Source organism: Cololabis saira, chromosome 12 (genome assembly GCF_033807715.1).
Source record: "Cololabis saira isolate AMF1-May2022 chromosome 12, fColSai1.1, whole genome shotgun sequence".
Taxonomy (NCBI): Eukaryota; Metazoa; Chordata; class Actinopteri; order Beloniformes; family Belonidae; genus Cololabis; species Cololabis saira.
This window is the reverse complement of record NC_084598.1, coordinates 42141560-42157016: the sequence shown is the minus strand read 5'-3', so window position 1 is coordinate 42157016 and position 15457 is coordinate 42141560. Positions and strand designations below refer to the sequence as shown.

Genomic DNA, 15457 nt, shown 5'->3' with positions numbered 1-15457 from the left:
TACACGACACCATGAGCTACAGGGACTCCTACAGGTGACTCTTAACACGACACCATGAGCTACAGGGACTTCTACAGGTGACTTTTTAACACGACAGCATGAGCTACAGGGACTTCTACAGGTGACTCTTAACACGGCACCATGAGCTACAGGGACTCCTACAGGTGACTTCTTAACACCATGAGCTACAGGGACTCCTACAGGTGACTCTTAACACGACACCATGAGCTACAGGGACTCCTACAGGTGACTCTTAACACGGCACCATGAGCTACAGGGACTCCTACAGGTGACTTCTTAACACCATGAGCTACAGGGACTCCTACAGGTGACTCTTAACACGACACCATGAGCTACAGGGACTCCTACAGGTGACTTCTTAACACCATGAGCTACAGGGACTCCTACAGGTGACTCTTAACACGACACCATGAGCTACAGGGACTCCTACAGGTGACTTGTTAACACGACACCATGAGCTACAGGGACTCCTACAGGTGACTCTTAACACCTCACGGCTTTGGTTTTTTTTTGCTTTGCACCTTGATTAGGTATTGCTTTGATTGATTTGATTTGATTGAAATTCTTTATTCAGTCACTTCACTCAACAAACGTTGAACACAAACAATATCAAAAAATAGTGAGTGAAAAGGCACAGGCAGAAGCAAATTGCTTATATTAATACAAACAAACAAACAATAGCAAAACTAATCCAGAAAAAAACAGAAAAGGACCAATAAGGGTTACATATATAATAGTAAAGACTTTTTTTCTTTTCAAGATGGTTTCTGACGAACAAGCTTTCCTTGAATATAAATAAATCAAATTATATTATTTTTAGAAACAAAAACAAATTTTTCCCTGAGCAGGATTTAAAGCTCCAAATTAATAATATTGAAATCCAACAAGTTTCATGTGTAAAATTTCTTGGTGTACTAGTGGATGAAAGATTGACCTGGGGAAAACATATTGAGTATGTATGCAAAAAAAATATGAAATCCTATGGTATTATTAGAAGAGTTTCTTTCTTAGTTAATCAGTCCTGTCTCATGATATTATATTATAGTCTAATTTATCCATACTTGACGTATTGCAACATTGTTTGGGGCGCTTCTTATTCTTCGTACCTTAACCAATTATTTTTAATTCAGAAAAGATTCTTGAGAATGATTTCATATTCTACTCATCAAGTATGGAGGATTTTTTGTGCCAAAATTAAATAAATAAATACATCATTAATTAATTAAATTGAGAATGAAATATATCATTAATTAATTAAATGTGTCATTAATTAATTAAAATTAGAATGAAATATGTCATTAATTAATTAAAATACAATTCATTTTAAGTAAAAATATATATTTATTGTTTCAGCATTTAATTAATTAATGACACATTTAATTAATGATTGCGTGTTGCGTGTGAATCATGAAATGTAAAACTGCATTTAATTAATTAATGACACATTTAATTAATGATTTCGTGTTGCTGAATCATGAAATGTAAATGTAAAACTGTCAGTTTCACTCGTCAAACTCAGTGGGCGGAGCTAACGCAAATCTAGTGGAATCCACTGCTTTGGTCTGTACGGAGCCCTGGAGGAGACATGGAAATTATTATTGTTATCTCGTGCGCACGACTTTTTATCTCATGCCATTCACTTCAACATATACAGCTATTGATGCCAAGCATTTATCTAGTCGTCGAAGTCCGATCTTGGGAAACTGGCTTCACAAACGACGTTTTAAAAGTGGAACTATTTCCAGAGGCGGAGTTGACACAAAGTGCTTCGACATTGTCACGTGAGCGTGCTGGACCAATCAGAGTGGCCGCTGGTCCAAGATCGCTGCCTACAGTGCTGATTTTATTTGTAGAAATAAGCTTTAAATTGCACTAAAATGACTACAAACAATGTTATATGTAAACGAAAATTAATCTGAATTATAAAACTAAGAGACCTGCTGAAACAGTGATAATTCTGTCATTAGATAGAACATTAGACAGTGATGATTCTGTCATAGGGGTTCTCCCTAATGATGGAAATATAATACCCATATGCTCAAAACCTATGTTAAACCTGCAATAATAACATGTTTTCTATTTTCTATTTTAATAGAGTTGTATTATAGTTATTATATATATATATATATATATATATATATATATATATATATATATATATATATATATATATATATATATATATATATTATATAGTTATTATATATTATTATAGTTGTAATATTTCTGGTTCGTTTTGTTAACTCTGAGCTTTGTTGGTTGGTTTGTTAGTTTGCTGGTGGTTTTGTTCTGAACACTTTTCTCTGTTTCTCATTTTGCTGGGACGCCGGGTCCCTCCGCCGAGACACAACTTTTGCGGTATGCGTTCATTTTTATGTCTAAAAATGATGCGCAGTGCCGACCCAATCAGAAACGGTACAGATATTTTGGGATTTTTTTATATATATATAAAAGAAATACATGACTTCACACAATACACGCGCTGGGTGACGCCTCCGCTCCGACGTCGTTGCTACGGCAACCCGTCAGATCAGTCAATGATGTGGCCCAGTCTGAACAGAGCCAGATCCGATTTGGACAATTGCTAAAAACAGTGTGGACAGTCAGCCCTGAAAATCGGATATGAGAAGGAATCAGATATGAATCAGATTTGCCTGCAGTCTGAACGTGGCCCTAGTTTATCGGAATGTGTCCCGAAGCCCTGCAACAATCCATTATGTGGATTCGATTAGCCTTGACTTGATGTGCAGGGGAACCAATCAGGTGTTTGGAATCCGCCCACTGAGTTTGACGAGTGAAACTGACAGTTTTACATTTACATTTCATGATTCAGCAACACGAAATCATTAATTAAATGTGTCATTAATTAATTAAATGCAGTTTTACATTTCATGATTCACACGCAACACGAAATCATTAATTAAATGTGTCATTAATTAATTAAATGCTGAAACAATAAATATATATTTTTACTTAAAATGAATTGTATTTTAATTAATTAATGACATATTTCATTCTAATTTTAATTAATTAATGACACATTTAATTAATTAATGATATATTTCATTCCCAATTTAATTAATTAATGATGTATTTATTTATTTAATTTTGGCACAAAAAATCCTCCATAATCAAGCACCTTCTGCACCCTTATTTAGCTAATTTAAATTATTATCAATTTTTTCTATTAATATGTTTCAAACATGACTGTTTATGTTTAAGTTCATTCAGTTCAAACAAGACATTCCAGGCACTTTTCATAATTTTTTTTCTGTTATCATCAGATATTCATTCTTATTCAGTAAGAGGTGGAAGAACTTTCATTTACCTCTTTGTCGTACCTGCAGTCACCAATCCTTTATCAAATTTCATGGCCCTCAACTCTGGAACTCTTTAGATAGGTCTCTTAAGTTTGCATCATCCTTAAAAATGTTTAGGACCAGCTTGGTGGGGAATCTCTTATCTAGGCAAAATTAACAGGCTATTCTTACGGAAATGAAATTGCCATTTCATGGATATTTTTATTTGTGTGTTTATTGTGTTTTTCTTTGTTTCTTTTACCTTTTCTTTTTTCCTTTCTATTCTTTTTCTATTGATTGATTTGTTTTGGTGATTTTGTATTGAGGGGGAGGATTTTTTTATAAGCCCTTCGGGCTTCTTTTCCTCTCCTGCACAATTTATTTGTCCTTGTATGTTAAAATAATTACTGTTATCATTTTGCATATATATAAATAAATAAATAAATAAATAAATAAATAAATAAATAAATAAATAAATAAATAAATAAATAAAAATAAATAAATATATACACATATACATACATACATACACATATATGTATACATATAAACATCAAAGAACAGCAGCAAATGAAAACAAATATTAACCTTTGTATCTTTGAAAGATTGCTCTACAAATCTTTTTTTTGTAAACTGAAAATGAGCTGCACATTTGTAAATCTATATTAGCGTCATTCCATAATTGAACTCCCACAACAGATATATCTCCTTTTAGTCTCTTTTCTAGCTTTTTGTATTACAAATTTACAAACAAAACAAAAGCAAATTATATTTTGACTCATATACTGAGAAAAAACGTTGTACACAGACAGACGCTTTCTTTCAGTGTCCCTATAAAAAGCAATAAATGAGGTAAAACAGGTAATAAAAACATCCTGGATTTTCTAACTGTGAACTCTATAAACAGAAAAACAAAGTTTAAAGTCTCTGGTGGAAATGAAAGCCGTCACGCTTCTCCTCCTCCTCCTCCTCCTCCTGCTTTGGAGTCTACAACTCATTCCAGATGTTGTCACTCTGACTGAGCTCTGGTGCTAAATATGACTTCAAAATGTTTGGGTTCGGAACCGGTTATGTCATTTTCTCGTTGTGAATGAAATCAGATGTTTGTGGAAGTGTGTGCGTCCCGGGTTCACTGGGTCGGGCTCCAGCGGGCCCCACCTTCCACCACCCACCAAGACCTAGTTATTGGTCGTCGCTGTGGTCGGGCTGCCGTGTCATTGAGCCAAGCGTTTCGGGGCGGGGCCTCCCCACACTCTGTCATTAGGGCCGAGGCCACGCCACGTGTAACGCTGCAACCTCATCGTGATGAAATGTAGAAGAAAATGTTTAGCGCTTCGCACGAGCACAGTGTGTTTACCCCGGGATCGGAAAACCAGTTTAAAGCAAAGCTCCGTTTTTTGATGTAGCTAAAGCTACGCCAGGGCCTGGATGAGTTATGACCACTTGTAAAAGTTTGGACTTTTGTAGTGATTACAGTATTTTAGAAGTGGGCAGTGAATCAGACATGAAAGCGCAGAGCTCGGCATCTGGAGGTCACCGGACCGTCAGGGCCGTCACAGGGAACACATGAGCTTTTTACTGGCAGGGAGAAGCTCAAGTGTTTGATACGAGCGTGGCTCATGAAAGGAGAGCAGTGTTTCTCCCGACACGGCCAGCTTTGTCGTGTTTGTGCGGCTATCGTTAGGCCTTTTTGTTTTGTTTAGAGAGGGATTACATTTCACCCCGTCAGTGTCTCTCAAGTGATTGATTGTCTTTAAACACTTAAAATGTCTGAACATCCTCATGTCTGTTTCCGGGACTGATTCCAGTCCCAGTTTGTCCAGTAATCAGAAAGATCTGATAAAATATAACAACTGCCGTTTAACAATAAGCTCAAATATATTATATCGCAGGCAGTGGGTTGCCTCCCTCATACTTCTCCCCTCACATAGACATATACACACTCACGTACACGTATACATATTCATACATTCATGCATGCACACATGCACACACACACAATCATTAATATGTGTGCAGACAAGGTAAAAAAAAAAATGAAAATAAAAATAACAACAAGCTAAGAAAAGCATGGATTGCAGCAGGGGTTGGAGCGACGAGGCTGCAGGAACCGCGTTGAGGACTTTTCTGCCCTGAAAGTGTCTGGGAAGAGCAAAGAAAAAAAACTGATGCATCTTACAGATTCCTCACCTTTTAATCGATGCGCTAAGATATTTTATTTTCCCCAAATTTACAAAACCATATGGTCTACAGGACGTTTTTCCCCCCTCCTTATTCATTGAAACCACCTGAGTTAACCATTTAAAGTATTTGAAAAGATCCAGTCTGGTTGGACAGCAGATGCAAACGCAGGTATCCAGGTCACGTTTGATTTATTTCTGCACGCGGTATAAATTACACAGATCACACTGGTCATAACGGATCCGTGCCACACGAGAGGGTTTACAAAAGCTCGGCTGCTTGAACCCTCTTTGATCTCACTCCTTTCACAACAAAGTGCAGCTGATGCATCAACAATGCACGAACCAAGAGTTGGCCATGTTTCCGTAGGGTGCGAGTAGCTGCAAGCTTCTAGTCCATGTAGATGTTGCAAAGCAACGACGCAGAGCATCTGCAGAACCTTGTTTGAGATGTTTGTCTCGCTGTCCGCATGTCCATATGCCTATTTGTGGAAAAAATATGTAGTATTATAGTTACATAAAAGCTTGTTATTTGTTTTCTTCCTAATTGTCCTTGTGGTCAAGAACCCCCAACACAAAAATGGTTTGGCCGCTGATCAAAATTTGATGTTATCATTTAATTCGACAATTAGAATGGTCAAAATGTCCGGTCAGCACAAGTCTGGTGCTCAGAAAAGAAGAGAAAAGAGAAGAAGAGAAGAAGAAAATAGAGGCCTCATAGATTCTCTACACAAATACTTTTAAAAGGTGGTGACGGTGAAGCTGGAATTAATAAAGTCAGCGTAGAGCAAGGTAAGAAACAGCAGCCAACGTTTACCAACCTTGTAACTTAACCTAACTGGCTAGCTCTAATGTTAACGTCCATTAGCTTGTATAAAAACCTGAAGAGCAGAGGGAGAGCAGAGGGAGAGGGAGAAGGAGAGATCCGGGCGCAGGGGGGCCCATCTTAGATTATTTTGTCCGGGGCCCAGGCAAGACTGTCAGCTGGCCTGCTACAGGCTACAAGAAGCCACATCGGAGGGCGATGTAAATGAGTTGTTAGAAGGCCAAATGTGTTCTCGGCGTGCATGAATGTGTTGCGTTTTGTCCCGTATTTCGAGCTGTGAAAATTCACTCTGCATATGATTTAATAAAACTGCGAGCTCAACCTCTGCGGCTTTTGTCTTTTGGTTTAGCTCGCTGCCAAATCGTTGTTGTAGGGAGTGTAATTATCTCTCACCATGCTGTGGTGCTCACACTTCTGGCAGCGGAGGTGTGAAGCTAAACTTGGAACTCACCGCACGCGCGTGTGTGTCCGTGTGTGAGTGTGCGTGTGTGTGTGTGCAAGTGAGTCACATGCATGTGTGCGTCACTGATTTCACCCCAAAAATACTGCCAGTGCAGAAGCACGTGCCCAGATGCGGAGCAGCACATAAAGGATAGTTCCCAAGAACGTGTGTAAAAGGGATAAAGCTGTTACTGCCGTGCTGAGAGCACAAGTAAACATTCACACATAAATAGAAACATGTTAGACACCACAGATTAACGGCGCGGGTGATGTGTAACGCCTGTTTTATAGTACAAGAAGACGAAGCCACTGTTGTTGCTTGGCAGCTCGTAGTCCAACGTCGCACATTTGTGATGGTAATTCAACATTTGAATAATCCAGATTCCTCAAAGGGGATTGCAAACCTGCAGACTTGAAGCCAAGTATAATTTGAGCCACATAAATCCTCCCCTTGCACCTGATCATCATGTTGAATCCTGTAGTTTTATGGCTATAAACGCCTGCGTAAGTCATCCTCCAAACATTTCTCTGGAAGCGGTTTATCTGTGCGTATCGGTATGAAGGGAATACGTAAGAGTGATCCCTCTGGCAGCTCCACAGAAGATGTGTTTGTCAAAGTATCTGTAAATCAAGAGCTCTCCTTTTCTCTTTAAGTGTAATGCACAAACATATTATTAGTTTAGGGGCTTTACAACAGCCACATTTACTGAATGCTCCTCTGTCTAAAACCAACCGCCGTCATCATCCCAATAATCATTTAATTGCTTTGGGTATATTGTAAATCAGAAAAAGGCATTTCAAATTGAAAGGATTATTTGGCAGCTTAATTACAAGATGCTGCGTTCCAGTCTGTGTGGTTTGAAGGGCTGAATGAAACCCTCTGCTTTACGCAGCGCCCTAAACTCTGTGCATTTGTGTTTTATGTGCATATTTGCAGCGAATGCAACAGCAACAGAGATTCGGTCCTGTCCTACACCAGCGTGCGAAGTAACAGCTCCTACCTGGGCAGTGACGAGATGGGATCAGGTAATGGCTGACTCTTTTTCTTTTCTTGTCCCAAGTCTGTAAGAAAGTGGTGTTTTGAGGGGAAGGCTTGAAAGGCCCGGAGAGAAACGGGAAAGGAACGGGAGCAGGGTTGTCAAGAAAAAGGGTGATGTCCACAGCCACAACTGTTGATGATGATGTTTGCAGACGATGTTGTGATCTGTAGTGAGAGTAGAGTGGAGGTAGGGAGTTTAAATGCTCAGGGTCAACTATTCAATTCAATTCAATTTTATTTATATAGCGTCTGATACAACAAAAGTTGTCTCTAGACGCTTTCCAGAGACCCAGAACATAAACCCCCCGAGCAATTATTACATAAAAAATGGCAGGTAAAAATTCCCCTAGTGGGAGAAAAACCTTAAGCCAAACAGTGGCAAGAAAAACTCCCCTTTAGGAGGGAAGAAACCTTGAGCAGGACCAGGCTCGTAAGGGGGGGGACCCTCCTGCCGAAGGCCAGACTGGGGGTCAGGGACGGCAACAGCACAGCAGGCAGGTGGAAGCAGCAACGGGATGACCAGGGGTGGGGACCGCAGGCCAGCACGCAGCTCCCGAAGGGCGAGGGAGAGGAGTCTTGACGGACAAACCTCTCCCCCGCCTGACCGGGCCGTTACCCTGCCCCTCTCACTCTCACGCTGCAGGTTCCGGTGTTTTGCATTCAGAGATGCTCTTCGCCACCAGCAGAGGATGCTGCACCATGTACAAAAGAGAAAAAAGGGAGGAGAAGGGGGGGCCAGCACAAGAAACTACAGGAGCGACTCTAACACACTAGAGTTTACACTACCTAGAGATTTACCAACACTAGCTAGAAGATTACTAAACACTAACTATTGGCTTTACTAAACAGAAAGGTTTTAAGTTTAGTTTTAAAGGTGGAGGTGGTGTCAGCCTCCTTAACCCAGATTGGAAGTTGGTTCCAAAGTAATGGTGCCTGATAGCAGAACGCCCGCCCTCCAAATCTACATTTGGATACTCTAGGAACTACGAGTAAACCTGCACTCTGAGAACGGAGAGCTCTGCCAAGAACATAAGGCACTATCAGGTCTTGCAAATAATGCGGAGCTAAGCCGTTTTGGGCTTTATACGCAAGTAATAACATTTTTAATTGGATTCTGAATTTTAAGGGTAACCAATGGATTGAATGGACCAATTCAGAGCAAAGCAGAGTGTGGCAAAGAGGTGAAGAGGAGGGTGGAGTGGGTGTGAAATGATCTGTGATGGGAGAGTAGCTGGAGGAGTTTTTAAAGATTAGACCTCCTTTCCTTACCTGGATGAAGAGCTTCTGTTTAACCCCCCCCCAGGCCGTGTAAATGCCGAGGGCGTCAATGTGAGAAAGTGACCAGTAGTAACCGGCTGCATGTCACGGCTTCCATAACGTGATGATTTATGGGGTCCTCATCCCCGCGGACCCCTTGTCTTTTTATCAATACATCCCTCCCACGTCCCGCCATCCGTCATTGTGTTTCCATCAGGCCCGACGTGTGTACCCTTGGATGGGGGTTATTGAGGGGACGGGCTTGACACTCGACACTGTGTCGGTTAATGTAAACAGGACAGGCGACACACTGAATTGGGGTAATAAACCTGGGGTGTCCGGTGTGTGAGAGGGACGAGTTCAGGGGGAGACTGCTTGTTCTCTCAGGCTTGGAGACGGGAAGCAGAGCTGGAGGTGGCAGAAATGTAAACGTCAGGAACTGGAAGGAATAGATCCGTATTTGTTAAGTCGGGAAAGTTCTACAGGACTGTCTCAGAAAATCAGAATATTGTGATTTTCTGTAATGCTGTAATGCAAAAACAAAAATGTCATACATTCTGGATTCATTACAAATCAACTGAAATATTGCAAGCCTTTTATTATTTTAATACTGCTGATCATGGCTTAAAGCTTAAGAAAACTCAAATATCCTATCTCAAAAAATTAGAATATTCTGGGAATCTTAATCTTAAACTGTAAACCATAATCAGCAATATTAAAATAATAACAGGCTTGCAATATTTCAGTTGATTTGTAATGAATCCAGAATGTATGACATTTTTGTTTTTTTTAAATTGCATTACAGAAAATAAAGAACTTTTTCACAATATTCTAATTTTCTGAGACAGTCCTGTATAGGCTATGTTGTAATAAAATATTTTGTAATCCGTGCTTCTCAAAAGTAGAGAAATACTGTGGATTTTTTTACGAGGTGACTGTGGCCAGATGTTTTAGAAACATTTCATAACCCGACTTCGACATGTTTGTGTGTTGAGTTAAGTGTTATCTGTTCACAGCCTTTCATTTCCTTGTGTTTTAAATTAACATTAACATATTGTCTTGATTGAAATTTGCACAAAATGTCACAAAATTATGATCATCAAAGAGGGAAAACATCAAAAACACAACTGTTGGGATGGTTTTTGGTTGCTAGGCGACGAGCTGCCGTGTGACATGAGGATTCCCTCGGACAAGCAGGACAAGCTGCACGGCTGCCTGGAGCACCTGTTCAATCAGGTGAGCCCTCCTCTTCATTTTTGCACTTAAAGCAGCACAATGTAACTTTCAGCTTTTGTTGAGTTTGGCGGCTCCTTTGGACAAAAGCGGTAGTGCTTTACCAGAAACAACACTACGTTTCCCATGAGCACCAGCGCGTACTGCCGGAAAACTCCTGTCCCGTCGCTGCATTTGTTTTGATAGCGAATGAAGACGGGACGCTTTTCTGTTTCACCAAGTGAATAGACGGAACGCAAAAAAAAAAGATGTTAAACTGCTGGAAAGGAACTGGAATTTACTGGGATACCTTAAACAAGGAAGCCAGGGAGCGGTATATGGAGAAAATAATGATTATTAACGGTCTGGATCCATATGAAATCCCTATCAAAGAGTGAAACTCCGATGAGGATTTACTGCCGCAGTTCTGCACATAGCACGTCTTACTACCTTGTTTAGGAGTGTTTGGCAGCTGCTTTGGTAAATCTTTGACTCGCCATGTGTTTCAATAAATTTGTATAACAGTACAACATAGAGTACATGTTTTGTATCCCTCTTACTTCTCTTTTCTTTTTTTTTACTGCTATATTATGCTGAAGAGGCTCCGAGGCGTGAGCAATATTTTTGTTTTCCTCGTGAGATTATTTTTTTCCTCTGCAGCTACAAATAGAGTTCATATTTTTTCCTCAACAAACTAGTTTTATCTGAAGATTGGGGTTAATCTCACCGCAGAGAGCTGGCCAGCAACTGCGTTTAGCTGGAGAAGAATCGGAAATAAAACCCGATCCGACCCCGGTCTGTGAGTGTTTGTTTGTGATCATGTGTGGAAGGTTATGTTTGGTCGTTACAGCCGCGATCCAAGCGAGCCGACGACTCTTTTACTCTTTTAATTTGTTATCTCAGATACTTGGCCTCCGTGGTTCTGCCTCCGAGCAGGAAAGCGGTGAAAAGTGAAACCGTTAGCGATCTTTTCCCCACGTCTGGGTTCCTACCATGCTCCTCAAAGTTACATAGTGCCAGTGAAGGCGATACAGACCCCTCAGACCAGGAAGTTGATGTACCATCACAATGACTCTGGAAATATTAGATTAAGGTGGAAAAGTTACATTGTGCTGCTTTAAGTGTGTTTCTCTGTCTTCCTGGTTATGTTTACTGCTGTAAAACACGCCGTTGACTTTCCCCCGAGTGGCTTCTCCAAGTCCCGGTCCAGTCTTAAAAGAGTCGTCCAAGAGATGTGGAGCTGCAATACGGAGAAACAAGAAGCACACGTGTCACGTCATTCAGCGTTTGGGACGGATCACGGGAGAACAGCTGGCCGACATCTGGGCTGAGTTAAATCATGTGACTCGGTGTCTTTTAGGCCGGATCTCTTACACAAACCCGCAACAGAAAGACAAAAGAAACAAAACACAGAGGCCAACTTTTACTGATTCACGTCCTAATTCCAAAACATCCATCCGTCTTTTCCTCTGCTCTCGCCGGCGTCGGTTTTGCAGCTGCCGCTCCTTCAGCGTGTACAGTAAACAGCAGCTTAGTCACTGTCACAGTGACCATGCTGAAAGAGAGACCCATGCCAGGAGTTATTTCAGAGTTGTTGGCAGGAATGGGTGATATTTTAACGTTCACGATATACCGTCAAAAAAATTCCCCACGGTAAGAATTTGTCATCTCGCGGTAAAAACGATAAATTCCCGTTGGTGACGTTTTTGTGTAAAACTGATTTATGGTTCAGAAATGAGCCAGAAAAGAAAGAAGGATAAATTCCCGTTGATACGTGTTTGTGTAACAAACATGGCGGATCTGAGTCATTCCAGTTTTGCAGTACAGGTGTAACTCATTTAATTGGTTTTTATCAATTCAATTGAATTGGTGTAGTTTAGTAGTATTTATTATTCTTTTACATCAGTGTTTTGGCTCCAAAGACTGAATGTGGTGATAGATTTCTAGTTAAAAAGATGGAGTTGAATTGGTATTTTTTTTCTCGTCATTTTTCTCGTTATCGGGATAAATGCCAGAAATGATGGTGATACATATTTTAGTCCATACCGCCCATCCCTAGTTTTTGGACTGTGTGCACGTGAATCCTGCAGAAATAAAGCCTGGCAGAGGATTATTGCTCAAGCTTGTGCTTTTCTCAGGTGGACTCGATCAACAGCCTCCTGAAAGGAATCATCATGACCAAGGCCTGTGAGGAAACCAGGCACTTCTACTCGGACCACAGCCAGCCAGGTACACGTGTGTGTCTGTGTCTGCCGCCTGCAAGGTGGGGGAAGGGGCTCATGCTTCTCTCAGACAGTAGGCAGACAAACTGAAACTATTTTTCTATTTCCATGTGAACAGAGTTTCGCCAAACTGAAGACTGGACTTCCCGCTGCCGTTACATCATCCATAAAAATATCCAGGAGGACCCTTGGAACCTGCCCAGCTCCATCAAGACGCTGGTGGAGAGCCTGCAGAGGTTTGTGGACGGTGAGTGGAACGCTCGTGCACGTGCACGCACTCCTGTCACATAATCATATACGGTTAAAATCAGTCGCTCCATCTTGTTTCTGTTCTGCCTCTACAGACGGAAGGAACCAGCTTCTCCTGGCTCTGCTCAAGTGCACAGGTCAGTGTTCAAACCAACGTAATCCAGGTTTCAGATGCAGCTGCAGATGATCAAACTAGCAGTTTCGCTGAGCAGTCCCAGACGACATATACAGTATAGCTGAACTGTATAAGGGGGTGCAAAGATTTAAGGCTTTTTGTTTTTGTTCATTCATGTATATGAACTCATTCAGCACAGACTCTTTTGTAATGAATACAGTATGTGGTTTAGTACCATCTCACCACAAGATGCAACTAATACATACACACAGTACTGGAGTTGAGGGGGATGAGGGGGGATGGCATCCCCCCCTGAAATAAAAACGGTCCAAATCATCCCCCCTGTAAAACTGCCATCCCCCCTTTCCATCCCTTATGTCATTTCATCAAAGAATGTGGTTTTACTGCTATTTCAACATTTAGAGTCATCACCAGAAAAATAACACCAGAAAAATAACTTATTTGACAATTTTCACCTATTTCAAGTCAATTTTCATTTGAAATAAGTAGGAAAATCTGCCAGTGGGACAAGATTGTTCCACTGGCAGATTTTTCTACTTGAAACAGGTGAAAATTGTTGTTTTTTCCAGTGATGAGTCTTGTTTTAATGGTAATGGGATTTTTTTACTAAAATGAGACATTTTAACTAGAAATAAGACAAATATTCTTGTTAAGATTTTGAGTTTTTGCAGTGATCCATTTTACTTATCCTGTGAAGGACAGAGTCATATTGATACGTTCAGAAAAGTGTTTTTTATTGTTGTGTTTTGATGTATTTGATGTAAGCCCAGTGGATATTTAAAACTTACAGAAGGCTGCATTTAACCATCCCCACTGATTTTTTTTTTTTACAACTCGAGTACTGCATACACACATATAAATTATAGATATATATACACATATATATACATATATATATATATATATATATATATATATATATATATATATATATATATATGTATATGTATATGTGTGTGTATGCATCTTCTGGTGAGATGGTTCTAAACCACATTCTGTATTCGTTACAAAAGAGTTTGTGCTGAACGAGTTCAAACCTTGAAAAGCTGAAACATCGAGTACAAAAAAAATACAAAAGCAAAAAGTCAAGGATTGATGAGCCGCTCAAATCCCAGAGCAGTTTACATGTTGCATGCGCCGTTCCTCAGTTTACATATTTGATGGTGAACTGTGAATAAAATATTGGATTATGATATTTGGAAACGATTGCATTCTCTCTTTAGTTAGTTTGCACTCTGTGTCCCAAACTGGGCTGTAAAAATGCTGTTTGATAGTTGATATCCTCTCAATCTGAGGGGATTGTTAACTGAGTATATTCCAGATCCTGACACCCTGGTGTTTGTCTTCTTCTCCTCTCCTTTCCTCCACACCTTCTGTTCCTCCTTCCATCGCCCCCTGACCCCATCATGTTCCTGCCCCCCGACCATCAGACACGTCTCTGCAGCTGCGCCGGGACGTGATCTTCTCCCAGGCGGTGACGGGTGCCCTGGTCACGCTGGCCGAGCAGCTGCTGACGGCCTTACGGCTACGCTTCAACAACTCGGGCGAGTACCAGGAGGACAGCAAGGAGACGAGCCGCAAGTGGCTGGAGCAGATCTCCGCCATCGGCGTGCTGCTGCACTTTCAGTCCACGCTCGGGCCACACCTGGTGAGGACAGATCTGCTGTTTTCATTTCCTTCAGCCTGGCTTAAAGCATCTTGTTTTTTCCCAAATGAGTGTAATTTCATCATGAGACCACTAGATGGCGCAGTCGGGGGTCCCGGATGAGGACGATGGGTCAATGTTCGTACAAATGAAGTATCATGGCGCAGAACAGCAGAAATGTAATGTCCTCATTAGGGATGGGCGGTATGGACTAAAAAATGTATCACGATAATTTCTGGCATTTATCCAGATAACGATAAAAATGATGATAAAAAAATACCAATTCAACTCCACCTTTTTAACTATAAATCTATCTCGCTCTCAGATCCGCCATGTTTGTTACACAAAAACCTCATCAACGGGAATTTATCTTTCTTTCTTTCTTTCTTTCTTTCTTTCTTTCTTTCTTTCTTTCTTTCTTTCTTTCTTTCTTTCTTTCTTTCTTTCTTTCTTTCTTTCTTTCTTTCTTTCTTTCTTTCTTTCTTTCTGGCTCATTTCATTCTTTTTTTCTGGCTCATTTCTTTCTTTCTTTCTTTCTTTCTTTCTTTCTTTCTTTCTTTCTTTCTTTCTTTCTTTCTGGCTCATTTCATTCTTTTTTTCTGGCTCATTTCTTTCTTTCTTTCTTTCTTTCTGGCTCATTTCATTCTTTTTTTCTGGCTCATTTCTTTCTTTCTTTCTTTCTTTCTTTCTTTCTTTCTTTCTTTCTTTCTTTCTTTCTTTCTTTCTTTCTTTCTTTCTTTCTTTCTTTCTTTCTTTCTTTCTTTCTTTCTTTCTTTCTTTCTTTCTTTCTTTCTTCCTTCCTTCCTTCCTTCCTTCCTTCCTTCCTTCCTTCCTTCCTTAAATCAGTTTTACACAAAAACCTCACCAACAGGAATTTATCATTTTTATCGTGAGATACAAATTCTTACCGTGGGGAATTTTTTTGACGGT

The 15457-nt window shown here is 40.3% G+C and overlaps 1 protein-coding gene across 1 annotated transcript in view; it reads left to right on the top strand.

Annotated features, from left to right (window-relative positions):
• Nucleotides 1–15457, top strand: part of prex1 (phosphatidylinositol-3,4,5-trisphosphate-dependent Rac exchange factor 1) — a 176035-nt gene that overhangs the window by 134711 nt on the left and 25867 nt on the right. Inside the window, exons 27-32 of the mRNA XM_061734902.1 lie at nucleotides 7705–7793; nucleotides 10217–10299; nucleotides 12414–12504; nucleotides 12616–12744; nucleotides 12842–12883; nucleotides 14313–14530. Of these exons, the coding sequence (XP_061590886.1) occupies nucleotides 7705–7793; nucleotides 10217–10299; nucleotides 12414–12504; nucleotides 12616–12744; nucleotides 12842–12883; nucleotides 14313–14530 (652 nt within the window). The remainder of the gene's footprint in view (nucleotides 1–7704; nucleotides 7794–10216; nucleotides 10300–12413; nucleotides 12505–12615; nucleotides 12745–12841; nucleotides 12884–14312; nucleotides 14531–15457) is intronic.